At 37.4% G+C, this 14,789-nt stretch overlaps 1 protein-coding gene across 2 annotated transcripts in view; it reads right to left on the bottom strand.

Annotated features, from left to right (window-relative positions):
- Positions 1 to 128: 128 nt before the first annotated feature.
- asap1a (ArfGAP with SH3 domain, ankyrin repeat and PH domain 1a) overlaps positions 129 to 14,789 on the bottom strand; it is a 53,008-nt gene continuing 38,347 nt past the window's right edge. Inside the window, exons 13-30 of one of the 2 annotated variants that reach the window (XM_059501709.1) lie at positions 14,678 to 14,747; positions 12,450 to 12,537; positions 12,220 to 12,268; positions 11,500 to 11,663; positions 11,166 to 11,299; positions 10,355 to 10,446; positions 10,022 to 10,208; positions 9,590 to 9,675; positions 9,374 to 9,489; positions 8,661 to 8,728; positions 8,359 to 8,466; positions 7,510 to 7,735; positions 6,438 to 6,599; positions 4,887 to 4,962; positions 4,562 to 4,626; positions 3,923 to 4,479; positions 2,270 to 2,392; positions 129 to 2,176 (exon numbers count right to left, since the gene is read on the bottom strand). In XM_059501709.1, coding sequence (XP_059357692.1) covers positions 2,102 to 2,176; positions 2,270 to 2,392; positions 3,923 to 4,479; positions 4,562 to 4,626; positions 4,887 to 4,962; positions 6,438 to 6,599; positions 7,510 to 7,735; positions 8,359 to 8,466; positions 8,661 to 8,728; positions 9,374 to 9,489; positions 9,590 to 9,675; positions 10,022 to 10,208; positions 10,355 to 10,446; positions 11,166 to 11,299; positions 11,500 to 11,663; positions 12,220 to 12,268; positions 12,450 to 12,537; positions 14,678 to 14,747 — 2,446 coding nt within the window. In that variant the 3' untranslated portion in view covers positions 129 to 2,101. The remainder of the gene's footprint in view (positions 2,177 to 2,269; positions 2,393 to 3,922; positions 4,480 to 4,561; positions 4,627 to 4,886; positions 4,963 to 6,437; positions 6,600 to 7,509; positions 7,736 to 8,358; positions 8,467 to 8,660; positions 8,729 to 9,373; positions 9,490 to 9,589; positions 9,676 to 10,021; positions 10,209 to 10,354; positions 10,447 to 11,165; positions 11,300 to 11,499; positions 11,664 to 12,219; positions 12,269 to 12,449; positions 12,538 to 14,677; positions 14,748 to 14,789) is intronic. The other variant, XM_059501710.1, reaches the window with a different exon arrangement.

The raw sequence follows: 14,789 nt of genomic DNA, 5'->3' as shown, positions 1-14,789 counted from the left end.
TTCATAAAATAAAATAAAAATCAGTTTTACAATTAGTATTGATGAGCCAGAATTCAGAAAATAAGTTTTGATTGTCAAATAACCCAGCCTGAAGAATATATAAATAAATAAACAGCATACAGACTACATGGTTTCACCATAAAGTCTTTATTTTAAGATTCGAAGACTTGATAGCCAAGTTTGATTTTCTTCCTGACTGAACTTACAGTGCAGCAAACACAGAAAAAAACAGGTGAGAGAGAGAGTGGCAAAATTCAGCCTAAATTTAACATTAGGACTGAATCCAGTTTATTCACTTAAATGTGAAGTTGTTCTTTTGACTGTTTCCAGACTTTATTATGCTACAATATTAGCAACACAGGAATCCATGATCTGGAGTTGTGCTGGATTGAACATCTAAACAGATAGACGTGGCCCAACAGTGGGCTCTAAACAAAACAATCCAGGAATGGCACAATCTTGAAGTTGTTTTGTCTTGTTCATGGAGCAGAGATGTTCTTTGTGCTGAACTCCTGTTATTTATTCCTTAGATATTATTATTTAATCGTAACATGACCTAAAACAGAGAAACAAAACCCAAAGTAAACTACACTTGAAGGTTCCATCCCTCTCCATGCTGAAACACTTTAGCCCTATAAATGTCAAATACTGTCATCATCAAATATAGTACAGGTGGCATTCATTAATACATCTTCTTTTGTTAATACAATAATAGTTAAAAACCAAGAGTGAATGCTGGTCTCCCTGATAGGGTAACGAGAAAAGAGGCAGAGTTCGTTCATTCTGAGTCATACCGAGTCAGTCACTCACTGCCGGGTCCCCTTGCAGCTCGTTTCAATGTAAATGAAAGAAATCACATTCCACAGTCACTGTAAGCATACAACAAAACTCCTTCTAAGCAACCTTTAACAGATTGTGTTCTGCTTAACATATATCCATTTTTATACAAAGCCAACGTTTGACCAGTCAGATGAATGTACGAGTGAAGCTTTATAAATTATGCATGATTTATGACTGATAACCAGAGACCGAAGGGATAAGGTATGCTGCTGTATGATCTAATAAAAGAATATCGACAAGGACAGTTTCCCAGAGCTGAGGCATCGGTTTTGTCAGATTTGGCATTAAATGACAATGGGGAAGGAATGAAGCGGCCCCACAGATGAAACCAAGGCCACAACCACAATAGACACTGAAATGTTTGACCGATATGAGCTCTTCAGTGGTTCATTCTTAAATTATTAGCGGTTATGTGTGGTAATGTGTGGTAACGTCCTTGCATACAGTCATCATATGAACATACTGGTAGAAAGTGGTAGCATTGCACCAGCAATTTTCTAGGGCTGTGAATGGGTCTTTGAATCACTGAGGCATTCTGGATAAAGATGATTTCTGTCTTTTTTTTTCTTTTGTGAGTGATGCAAAACGAGTGAATGCATATCTTTATTGTTCATGTAGAGCAGATGAGATGTTCAAACCTTTGCATTTTGGTTTTGATCCCTGACCAGAATCCCAGTATGCTGGGAATTTCAACACCGGTATAGTATTTAAGTATTCTTGCTCATCATTTATGTCTTCAAGAAAAAAAAATTCAAGAGATGATCTTTTTTTCTTTTAAAACAGTACACTAAGATGTCCAGAGTCACTCTGGCTCCATAAGCAAGCAGGGTTAACACATTTGCACATTTTACATACGTACATAAATATACACTTACATCTGTGCATATGTATGTACAAAGACACACTTAAAATGGACATACATATAATTCTATATGTGTACACATACACAAAGTTACAGCATACATGTTAAGTGCTAGATTTCCAAGTATAGCTACTGCAAACCCAGTTTGGCATGCTGGGCTGCCATGGCTACGATAATACTGGTAGGCAGGATAACACAGTTTATGAACAACACATAGTTTACACATTTCACCCTTGAGGTTTAAGGGAGCATGGGTTTGATACTTCATGTTTCGTTTGTTTGGAGACCGTTTGGGTTTCAGCAGCTATGTACAGAGGCAATGCCCACAGTCCAGTGTGAGGCCAGAGAGAGCAGAGCTTGTGCTAGTTAGAAAGCCTCTCGGCTGCCGCTTATACGCTGTCAGTCTGACAGAATGTGCACGAAGGACATTGGGAAGGCCCCTTTCCGCTCAGGCTCCCCCTCTATGTGCCCGATCTGTAAAAAGGTAGGTTCATGAATGTGATCTGCATGTGAGTCTGTCCTAAAACGGAACTAAGATTGGCAAGTGCACTGCGCAGATTTACTTACCCACCACTCCTGGTCTTCCTCTCCTGTAACAATGATAACCTCCCCCTCCGCAAAAGTCAACTCATCGTCATTATCTGCTTGGCAATCATAGATGGTTTTCACACGCCTTACTTTGTTCTTGCCCTGCACAAAGAGGATCTCCAGGCATTAGTGTTACACCTGTTGATCTTTTCCCAGTAAGCATTACTGATCAAAATTTTGGGGTGGGATAGTTTTTATTTTTTTGTTTTGTTTCTGAAATAAGTCTCTTATGATCACCAAAGATGCATTCATTAAATGAAAACTACAGCAAAAACAGGACAATGTGAAATAGTATCATTTAAAATAACTGTTTTCTAGTTTGATATATTCTAAAATCTATTTTCATATTTATTTGATATATTTATTTTATAATCATCACTACATGGTTTAGTCACACGATCCTTCAGAAATCATTCTAATATGCTAATTTGAGATTAAGAAACATTTCTTTGTAATTCATGTTAAAAACAGCTGCTTAATATTTTTTTGGAAACCATGTATTACAGGATTCTTTGATGAATAGAAAGCTTAAAAGAACAATATATATACATACTACTTATGTAATATTATAAAAGTCCCTTCTGTCATTTTTTAAGCAAATTAATGTGTCTGTGCTAAGTAAAATCTCAATTTAAAATATCAATTTCTTTCAAAAAAAGTACTGCTCTCAAACAGTAAGGAATATAAACTAAGAAAATATATAAACTAGTGATTTTAATTTAAGCAAAATTATTATGTAAAATGTTTAGTTTTACACCAATAAAATAGATATAAGTTGTTAAAGGGATAGTTCACCCAAATTGTACTCATGAACGTGCATCAAGACTGACACGGATGAGAAGAAATAGTTGAATAAAGTCATTATTTTTGTTTTCTTTGCGCCCAAAAAGTATTCTCGTAGCTTCATAAAATTATGATTGAACCACTATTTTATTTTATTTTATTTTATTTTTTCACATGGACTATTTTAACAATGTCCTTACTATGGGTGTAACGGTACGTGTATTCGTACCGGACCGTTTCGGTACAGGGCTTTCGGTACAGTGCACCGAATGACCGAATGCAGTATTTTGTGTGCGGAACATAGGTAGATATTCGTGTTTCCACACGAACATATTAAGTGGCGGAAGTCTCCGCATTCAGCGCAAATCCCGCCCTGCAGCTGATTCTAAAGTTTTCAAAAGGCATCACGCGAGTGTGAACCACTACAACTAGGAAAAAAACGACCATATATATATATATATATATATATATATATTTTTTTTTTATATGAGCAGGCCTACAAGCTGGGATTGGTACATAGTTATTTATTTATATTTTTCATTATATTTTATTATGTGATATTGGCTTGAGACTGAGAGTATTTTATTTAGTGGAAAACTTTGCAGCAGTATTTTATTTATTATTCTTTTTTATTTTATATATATATATATAATTAAAAAGTGTTTAATAAACAAATTTGTTTGTAAACAAATTGTTAAAAAATTTTATAGTAATTAACAACCTGCAGTTTAATGGGTGAATTATCCCTGTAAAGTGAGGACAAAAACGAATGTGTGAACTAGTTGTTAAACTAAAACCTTTCAGGTCCACAGTAGATATATGATACTTTTTAAAAGTTCTTCCACTCACCACTGTGTTTATTTTCCGTGGCATCGGGACTGGCATCTCCAAAGCTCCTGCAGGTGCACCATTAGTGTCCTCACTGGCCTGTCTTGGAGAGAGCTCCTCCTGCTGACTGGATGACTGCACCTCTGTCAGCTGAGGCTTTGGACTCGTTTCCTCCTGTGCTGTTTGCCTCTGTGTGGTCTCAGCTGCTGAAGACATCGTAGGCTTGGATGGGAGGTCAGAGAGCTGCGGTTTAGGGGGAAGATCCTTAAGCTGAGGTTTCGGGGGCAGGTCGGAAAGCTGAGGTTTGGGAGGTAAATCTGACAGTTGTGGTTTTGGGGGCAGATCAGATAGCAGTGGCTTGGGGGGAAGGTCTGAGATATGTGGTTTCTGCGGCACCTCCACAGGCTGGGAGCGTTCTGCGGGTTGTGGGATTTTAGGTGGCGGCTCAGTGGGTCTAGTTATTGTATCTGAAGCTCTGGTGGGAGGAGTGTCCTGGGCCTGTGGGGGTTTCTGCAGCACATCAGGACTGGACTTGTCCACTGAGGGGAGATGGATTGTGTCGATCTTTCGTAGTGCCACTGAAAGATGTGTAGGTCAGTATAAAGTTCAAAATTAGAAATATAAATAAATCACTTGTAGTTTATGTCATGTGAAATGTACCTTTTTGAGGTAATTTGGGAAGAACTCGTGGGCCAAATGCTGCTTTTGTGTTCATAGAAGTAGTGCTGAAATCAAGAAGGGCATGTCACTATTATCTCTATAACAGACTAGAAAAATCTTCATGATTGATTTTTAGAGGTAACATGAAAATAATAAATTCTTTTTTTTTTTTACCTTCAATATCGATTTGACATGCAGTAAAATGCACAAATGATTATTGTGCAAAATAGGACTATTACATTTATAAAATTTCCAGAAAAATAACAAAAAATAGCAGGTTTTCTACATCAAGCAGGTTTGTCTGAATGTGAGTGCGGTGCTGCACCTTGACTGCTGCTGAATTCCCTCAAACTTATTGGCCGGGGACGTCCGATTTGCAGAAGGAGGTGTGGACTCACTTCCTATGAGGTTCAAAATAAAAAGAGGGAAGAGGTTTAAAGCGGGTTTGAAGTTCCTGTATTTAATTAGGAGCTTTGGCCATGTTGTATACTCGTGTTTATAAACATATGGCTTTCAATGATGTAAATGAGGATGCTTATTTTATGATGTTAAAATATTTTCTCCAATCCCATCTTAAAATGCCAAGTCAACTATAAGAAAGCCAACTGCAGGTTGATTTTCTCTGAAAAATATATAAAAGTTGTGTCAGTTTGTTAGGGCATCACAACCAGTACAACAGAACAAAATTAGCTCAACATATGGCATGAGTCTGGGACAAACTATCTGTTTATCCGACCGATGGAAGATTAGGAGAGTGTTTGAGGAAACCTGTTTCAAAACTGGCACTTCTCACAAATATGGTCGATTTTCATGTCCCAAGACTTTTTAAAAACCATTAATGTATTTTCAGTTTGTATTTGTTAAACAGACACTTGTTTATTTTTAACACTAAATGAACCTAGCAAAATGTATTTGGGCATATTAAATGAACCAAGCAAGCTTAAACATTTCTAAACACATCCAACACCATTAAAAAAAAAGAATGAAAATGGTGATTGTAGCCTCCAAAATAAAAGTTTTTGTTTATGTAATATATGTGTCTGTGTGCTGTGTATATTTATTATTAAGACACAAATACAGTATATATTTTGAAAATATTTACATATATATATTTATGTTAATATAATTTCTATTATATATAAATCTATTTAATATATAAACATAACATATTTTGTAAATATATACATGCATGTGTGTGTATTTATATATACATAATAAATATACAAAGTAAGCACACATATTATGTACACAAAAACTTTTATTTTGGATGCGATTAATCGTGGCCCTGTACTTTTATTAACAAATTGTAATCACTATTTTAAATTTAGTTATTCTAAATTCTAGCTGGTGAAGCTAATAGCACAGAAATGACACACTTTACCTTTAAAAAATTATTTGGCTAATTTAATTGCAAAAATGCAACACAACATGAACAAAATTAACTGTTGTTATTAAAACGCAAAGCTCAGAATCACAAAATGAAAAGAAAGCAGCCATAAGCTGATTAATAGGAATATCAAATGGAGATTAACCACTTTAACTCTCATTGTGGGGTGAGGAAAGAGAAAATACTGAAGAAAATGTAAAGTCAATAATTGTACTAACGTCCTAAGGTGAAAGAAAGCTCTGTCTTTGATCATTAACACATTCTCCAGAACAAGAGCCCTAAATCAGTTACTCAGAGTATCACTTCATTGCAATGGGCATATGAAGATCAGTCTCAGAATTCATACCCACCCACTTCACACCAACACCACCACAGCTATCAGAACCAAAACAACACAACTGCAAGATTTTGCTCTTTTCTGTCAGCTGAGGCGGCGACGGAATGTTGTTTCTTCAGTCACAAAACGGAGGTGTTGCCACCTGGACGCACCTTTGCTCTGCGGGCCCTGAAGTACAGGGCTGGGGGGGTCTGAGAGGGTGCGCTTGTGTCCGGGAGGTGGAGGAGGCGCTCTCTTCTTAGACAGAGTGGAGCTGCCTCCTGCACTCGATTGTGATCCCAGCGGCAGGGAGGTGGGCGGTCCAGTGGACGGAGCTGAAAGAGTGACGAGATGATGTGATTGGTCGAGAAACAAGTGAGGCCTGAGCGCACCGGAACACAAGGGCAAAGACAACACTCCCATCACCAAACGAGGAGCGTAAAGAGATTTCCATAAACACAACCATAATAATTAGGAAAACGACATTTAGAGGAATAGTGTACCCAAAATTAACATTTGTGGAAAATCTACTCTATCTATTATTTTACTGGCTCACCAATAGATTCTCTGCAGTGAATGGGTGCCGTCAGAATGAGAGTCCAAACAGCTGATAAAAACATTACAATAATCCACACTGAAGCTGAAGTTAAAAACATTTTAATGATGGATTTGTTACAAACACATAACTTTTCATTTTACAAGATGCTAATTAATGGACTGGAGTCCAGATAATTGTGGATTATTGTGATGTTTTTTTTTCAGCTGTCGGAACTCTCATTCTGACGGCACCCATTCACTGCAGAGAATCCATTGGTGAGCAAGTAAAATAATGCTACATTTCTCCAAATCTTTTCCAGTGAAGAAACAAACTCATCTACATCTGGGATAGCCTGAAGGTGAGCATTTTCAGCTAATTTTCATTTTTGGGTGAACTATTCCTTTCATATGATCCCAGAATGCAGGCGGCAGGCTAATATCCGATTAGCTGAAACAAAAGCCAAAGGTTGCACATTCTAGTTCAGTTTGCAAGCAAACAGTGGTTGTGGTGTGAGAGGTGTTTCATAATCACTCACGATTAACCTTCATTGATAGCACATTACACCTCCCCCGCAATTAGAGTTAATGCAAAGACATCAGGAACATGCAAACTAGTCAATATACCAACATGTTTTACCTTTCCAGGTACCTGGCCTACTCGTTCTTTTTCTGTAGTGTCATGCATATTGATCTTATAGGTGTGTTTACCTTTTGAAGGGGTCTTGCTGGCTATTGTGGGCCCCTCCGATACTGGAGACGCAGGTGTATCGGTGGAGGTGCTGTAGACGGGATTGGCAAAGGCTCCGTAGGAGAGTCGCTGTTTGTCCCTGTGTCCTAAATACCCCGGCAAAGACAGCTTCTCCTGAGGGGACACGCTTGAGGGATGACAGAAGCTCTGAGGTCGGGGAGAACGCTCTTTCTTCACTGGACTGGGCTGGGGATGGAAAAAATGTTTATTCGAGAACTGAATGGTGGTGGTGTCTAAATGTAGCAATATTTAGATTCTCATTGGACTTTTCAGTTCTCATTTCTCAAGGATATCTGCAGATGAGGAGCCACTTTTATGATGCAATCAAATAGAAATCGCTTTGAGAAACTTTGCCGCTTGTACAATCATTTTCTAAGTCTGAGTGGGTAGAGAGTAAGGCTGTTAAATTGCTTGATCGCAATTAATTGCTACCAAAATAAAAGTATGGTTTTCATAATATATGTGTGTACTGTGTATATTTATATGTATATAAATACATTACAGTTTACTGCACTTTGTTATTCTTGTAATTCTTTTCGTTTGCTTGACATTGCAAAATAAGCTGGATAGACTGAGTTATACCACACTATTTATATGTGCATTACCCTAACAGAATCAATATACTTCTCAAATTGTTTTCAGTGTAAACTCGGGGTAACTCGGTAATGTTTATTGTCTTATTTTTCTCTTATTACAGAAAATTACTCGTAATGCTCATGCTTTCTGTACAAGGAGCTCTTAACTGACAGAGTAAAGCAGAGCTCTAGTACAGGGAGATAAGGGATAAAATAAAAGGTAGGCGCACAAACCTTATCATCTAGGTCATCGTCACTCTCGTCGATCTCCTCCAGCCGCAGATTCCACTCATACTCCACATGAACGTGAGGATTAAACCTCCCGGCTGCTGCCTCCACCAGCTGCACAGCCAATCACAAACCATTCATGTAAAACACTTCTCCTCTCAGACAATAATGCCAGAAAAGGCCATGTTTTGAGTAATCACACGACTGTGTAGTGAAAATGCAGGTGGCTGTATGGCAAAATTCTTCTGTAATTAACAGTTTCTGCAACACAGAAAAATATGCACTGTGTACAAAATGATCACACTCACTAGCTCTTCACACTGTGTATTTTTCAGTCGTCTGGCAATGTCCAAAGCCGTCTCCCCATTTTGATTCACTGAAATAAAACACATAAATCACATAAGTAGAGCCTTGCTATATCTATTGCAATTAAATTAAGAATAAACATTCACTTTATTTTCAGATCTTTAGCTGTTATATATTATGTTTTGGAAAACATACATATGTTTATATTGTGCAAGAAGCAAAAATCAAAGCCTCCAGGTTAGGTGTGGTGATAAATGTGTATTACTCTGTGCAAAAAATTTGAGAAATTAAACATTTCGGAGGATGAGCCTCCAAGTGTTCAGACGAGGCCTATATTTACAACTGACATTTTAATCCTCCACAAAAATCCAATAAACTCTTGCAAATCATTTTATGACTCGATATATATAATTTTGGGGTCAGACAGAAAAAAATGATACTTCAAAAAGGATGCATTCATTTAATCTTTGCCATTACAGGAATACATTTCATTAAAATAGAAAACTGTTCAATTGCAATTTTTAACAATATTACATTACATTTTCATACTACTGTTCTAAACATTATCATTTACAATTCACAGCTTTAAGCTGAAATAATCTCCACCACTCAATCATCAGACAAATTCAAAGTAATAACTATCCTATTTATTTTGAAATAACTGCAGATGATGTCTCTATTGAAACATCTTTGATGCTAAATATATTCCACTTACCCAAGTCAAAAGATGGTTTTCCCCTGAGCAGCAGTTTGAGACACTCTGCCTTCTCATATGTGCAGCAGTAATGGAGAGCAGTGTTTCCACTCTCCGTCTGTCTGTCTGGAGTCCCACTGTACACACAACAGATCCATATTTACCAGCTTGCAGCTTAATTCTCTCCTAATGTGTGTCAGTGGACTAATGTGCACAACAGAATATTCTGTCCGATACCTGTTTTGGACGAGAAAGTCCACCAGGTGCAGCGAGGACTGGTCTGATGTCCGCACAGCAAAGTGCAGCGCTGTCTCTCCCGGGTCCTGTTGACAGTAATTCAGTCAGATTCAGGACAGCATTACTGAGAATCGTTTGAATTTAATCAAATATGCTATATAGCTATACAGCTTATTCTTTCATTTGACTTTGTGAACAAGCAGATTTCAGATCCTCTAAAATGAACAGGAAGCATTTTACCAAAAAAACAATACTAATGAACCCTTGGGCAACCATCGCTTTATCCTCACATTTGCAAAACGCCACACTAGTCATTTCTCCTGAAGTCAGTTCATGTACACTCTGGGGAATAAATGACTATACAGTATTTCTCTCAATAAGCAGCATATAAATCAGTAGGTCCATGACAAACTATTAGTCAGAGATCAATACCTGTCCTGCTTCTGGAAATGGATCCATTAGCTCCACTCCATCTGCATAGAGCTGAATAAGAGCCATCAGGTCTCGAGTTCTCACGGCCTCATACAAGTCGCCCTGTCTGGCTGTGGCTGTAGTGGCTGTCCTCCGAGCAAACCTGTGCTCTACATACTTCGCGTTTATGTACTCCTTCCTCTCGGTCCTACAAGATTTACAACCTTATTTCAAAGCATATACTGCTTTACATAAATTAGTGCAGCAACTATTAAACAAAGGGTCATTCTCATAGCTAAAGTCTGTAGTTCTGTCTACATTTGCTACATGTCTGCTTTGTAGGCTGGTACTCACATGTCACTTGACGGTGTTGGCTTTGGTAAAGGACTCGGCAGGTTCCCTTCTAATATTTCATTAAAACTGCTGTTACCCACATTCTTAGCCAACTGGAGAAATTGCAGTCAGCTATTAGTAACAAGCATATTAACAGTTCACAGCATAATTATACTTCTATATTTCTAAATAGAAATACATTCGGCTAAAAGCTGATATAGAAAGCTTGATCATTTGTTATTAACATACATATAAATTAATGTTCAAACATTTGAGATTGGTAATACTATTTAAATGACTGTTTTTTCATGCTTACTAAGGCTGCATTTATTTAGTTTAAGAAACAGCAAAAATAGTAATTTTGTGAAATATTATTGCAATTTAAAATGCCTGTTTTAAATAGGTATTTTAATATTTTTTAAAATGTAATTTATTCCTGCGATGCAAAGCTGAATTTCCAGCATCATTACTTCTTCAATGTCGTGTGCTGGTGGATATATCTTATGTCTTCAATGTCATATGATCCTTCAGAAATTATTCTAATATGCTGATTTGGTCAAGAAACATTTCTTATTATTAGCACTGTTGAAAACATTTGTGCTGCTTAATTTTATGGGTGGGAAAACTGTGATACATGTTTTTTTTCATAACTCTTGGATAAATAGAAAGAACTGTATTTTATATAGATTATAATAGTTATATAATAGTAACTGTCAATTTTGTTCAGTGATATACATCCCTGCAAAATAATTGCTAAAAGAATCAAACAACAATTACTTACCCCAACTTTTAAAAAATACATTTTAAATGACCAGATTAGTGTTCAGATTACCAAGAGTTCAGAGGTGCCGAGTTTGTCGAGTTCCATGGACTGGATGCGTGAAATATGGACTCCCATTTCCCTGTGAATCCCTGAACACTCGATGCATGTCAGGATGCCCAGGTTAGTGGATAACCATTTAGGCTCTAGAGCCGATGAAAAAGGGGAGAATTAGGTCTTTACTGTATTTTTGAGGACTGTGCAGTCTGCCATTCACTTCCCATCCACCAGGTGGTGCATGACGCTATAAAACTCTATTCTGATACCTTGCTTGCTGCACTGACAAAGTAGGGACTTTGTGTCAGATCCAACCGCTACAAAACTTTCACACACGGACTCAGCTTACCTGGTGCACCACAGTCGCAGCAGACTTCGTTTCCAGGCATGCGCAGCACGTCCTCGATGATAGCTTTAGTCAGGTCTTCCATACTGTCATCTCCAGCACTCTGCTCCCCACGAAACGCCATGTTCAGAGCCTCCTCCTTGCTGTTAGTCAGCACTGAGATCCATCTGCATATCACACATTCACAATATGCATTAATCGCTTGCACACCTCTACAGATGGACCACACATGCAATAAATTATGTTAAACACCACACGAACAAATTAAGGTTTGCATATAATGTTTACACAAACACTCATTTATATATCAATATAAATGTGTCATACAGATATTATATATCAACAGACACATACAAGCTTAATCACTTACAGCAAAATATACTATTTAAAAATCATAAGCAAAATATTGAATATTCACAAAATATTCACAATGAATTTACTGGCTTTCACTTTATTCTTAGATTGTATATATATACAGCAAATATTGTCATGTAATAATATGAAAATTCCATATATATATATATATATATATATATATATATATAAAACCACCTGAACTGTTTTTAACATATTTATAGCCCAGCCAAGGATGAAATACACACAAACACACATTCATCTCATTAACATGCAGAGGCATACACACGCATCTTGTTCTCACTCGTGAGCACGAGAACAGAGAAATAACAGATGTATCAACTCTCGACCTCACACATTCACACTTACATCACAAACTCCTGTTCATCCTCTGCCTGGAAATGATATGTTCGATTATCTGCAGGGGAAAGAAGCAGACAGATTATTAGGGGAAAGAAGTGCATTATGTTAACTGCCCTGAACACTGCACTTAGTGCTCTCTGGCCGAGTAATGGAGTTAGATTTCCACAGGCCTTGCTAGCACTTGGTATAAATGAAAGTACTCTGAAGTTTGGTGGGGGAAATGTGTAGCCACTCACGGGAGATGAGGTCAAAGCACTTCTTATCCTCTCCACTGGGTTTAACCTGGCAGGTCAGCAGATTCAGTCTCACCGGCTGCCTGTTGGACTGGACACAGTGTGATTACAGTGAGTAAATGACCCGCAGCAGCCCTCTACACACACCTTGGCAATTGAATCTCCATTGGCTAGTAAATTGTTTAGTTTACTCGCTAGATTGATATATATATATATATGTGTGTGTGTGTGTGTGTGTGTGTGTGTGTGTGTGTGTGTGTGTGTGTGTATAGAAAATAAATGTTTGTAAAATTGCAGTTTTTTTAAATATATAAGTATACGTACACTCATCAGTCAGTCAAGCTTTATAATAATCAAGTATTATTTAATAATAGAACTTTAGTAATTAGAAATAAACTTGATAACCATGTCTGAATGCATAGTAGTCATTTTAACTGAACATTTTAACTGGACTGGTGCTGGTGCTTTTTTTGGTCATTCAGTATTTCTGTAAAAACAAAAATGAGGGAAAAAAATGACAAAAATACAGATAAGATAAAACGCACTAAAGATTACTAAGGATTAATGAGCTGATGGATTCATGAATATTAATCAGGTTTTGTGCGTTCGATCGAACGGATTTGCTGATATCAAAACAGGGACGATAATAGATGAGCACCAGCCAATGGGATTGCCATTTGCGCATTAGCTCCGCCCACTTCCACAAAACCCGGCAGTTCTTAAAAGCTGAAGAATTCCAAAAGAACACCATTATTTTGACAAGAAAATACAACAAAGAATATTGTTTACATATCGTCAATTCTCTCTTTCTCTCTTTCTCTGCATGTGTGTGAAAATGTGACTAAAGTTTATGGTACATCAAATACAGGTGCGTTGCACATTCATTCAGATGAGCTGAGAAATATCACAGATCACTTTATGGAGGGTGAAACTCTGAAGCGTTCAGTCAGAGTGTTCGGCGAGCAAAAATATATACGTGCTCAACTTATACTTAGCCTCCAACTCACACACTGGCGAGTAAAATCAGAGAATTTGCAATATGCAAGTGATTTATTTGAAATGTAGAGGGTTGCGCAGATAGACAGACACAACACAGCTTCAGCAGGACTCAGCAGTGAAGATAGCTTGATGAGACTCGGCCAGTTTGAGACTCGATGGACGTGTCACTTGTCCTGTAAGGCCAAATATGTCAATAGGGTGAAGGCATTTCCCTGGCTAACAACCAGAGGGTTGACCTGGAAGCATTACTTAGTTACAATAAGTTAAAAAAAAATCCCATTGCTTTTTATGAATGTTCAATTTTTGAATTTCAGCTATTTTTGTAAATAAAAAAAAAACTAATATGTTATTTGTTGTTATAAATAATTTTATTGCATGTGTTTTTAAGTTATTTCAATAATTATTTATATACATTTACAATACATCCTGTATTGGATGCTCCATTTGCAACCAGCTTTTTCGTCAAAAATGACAGCCTTAAGAAAAAACCATGAGATGTGTTTAACCCACTGTATTACCATTCAATAAATCCAGGAAACATTCATGTACAATATTAATGCAACAACTATCATGACTCATTGTTTTGCTTGTGAATAATTCATACAAATTAAAACTTCATTTTGTTAAACCCAAGGTGACTGAACAGAAATACCAGCACTGCAAGAGCACTTTTATGCTGATAAAACACAGAGACGTGATGGCAGAAAAGTTCTTCACATTAAAATACTATCAGACAGGAATATGAGCACATTGCCACAGAGATCGGAGAGCAGAATGCATTCACTCCGCACGGCATCTGCTGAGCAACAGCGTCCTTACAGCAGATTACACGAGGAAACTCATAGACCACCTGGGGCCCAGAGCATGCTGGGTCTCGTTCAAGCTAATATCATTAGTGTATGAGTCAGACCGCACTGGGTGCATGTTTCTATGGTAACTGGCCTGGGCAGCACTAACCCCCACGTTCACCTTCACACAGCGAGTGAGAGTTTTCAGTGCTATAATGAGGAAACGAAATGTCTTAAGATAATTAAACTGTGGCAGCTGTGTTGCATCACTGTTTATATACAACAGCTTGAAAGCTGCAGCTATAATTAAAAAAAAAATGTAACTTCAAAATATTGCCTTCTGTCGATTGGTAAGTAGTATTATAATGAGACAATTATCCTTTTAGTGCAAATATCAGCTAGTCATGAAACATGAGTATATCCTGCAGTTTGACATGTACTCACTGTGGCATGGGAGATGGTGAGAATGCCGTTTTTCACTGAGCACTTCCTCCTCTGCCACACTTTGCGGATCCTGAGAAAAAAAAATGATTACATCCTTCCTTGGCATCTCTAA

The sequence above is a fragment of the Carassius carassius genome, chromosome 20 (assembly GCF_963082965.1).
Source record: "Carassius carassius chromosome 20, fCarCar2.1, whole genome shotgun sequence".
Lineage (NCBI taxonomy): Eukaryota > Metazoa > Chordata > Actinopteri > Cypriniformes > Cyprinidae > Carassius > Carassius carassius.
The sequence above is the reverse complement of the archived record's forward strand: the minus strand, read 5'-3'. Positions and strand labels throughout refer to the sequence as shown.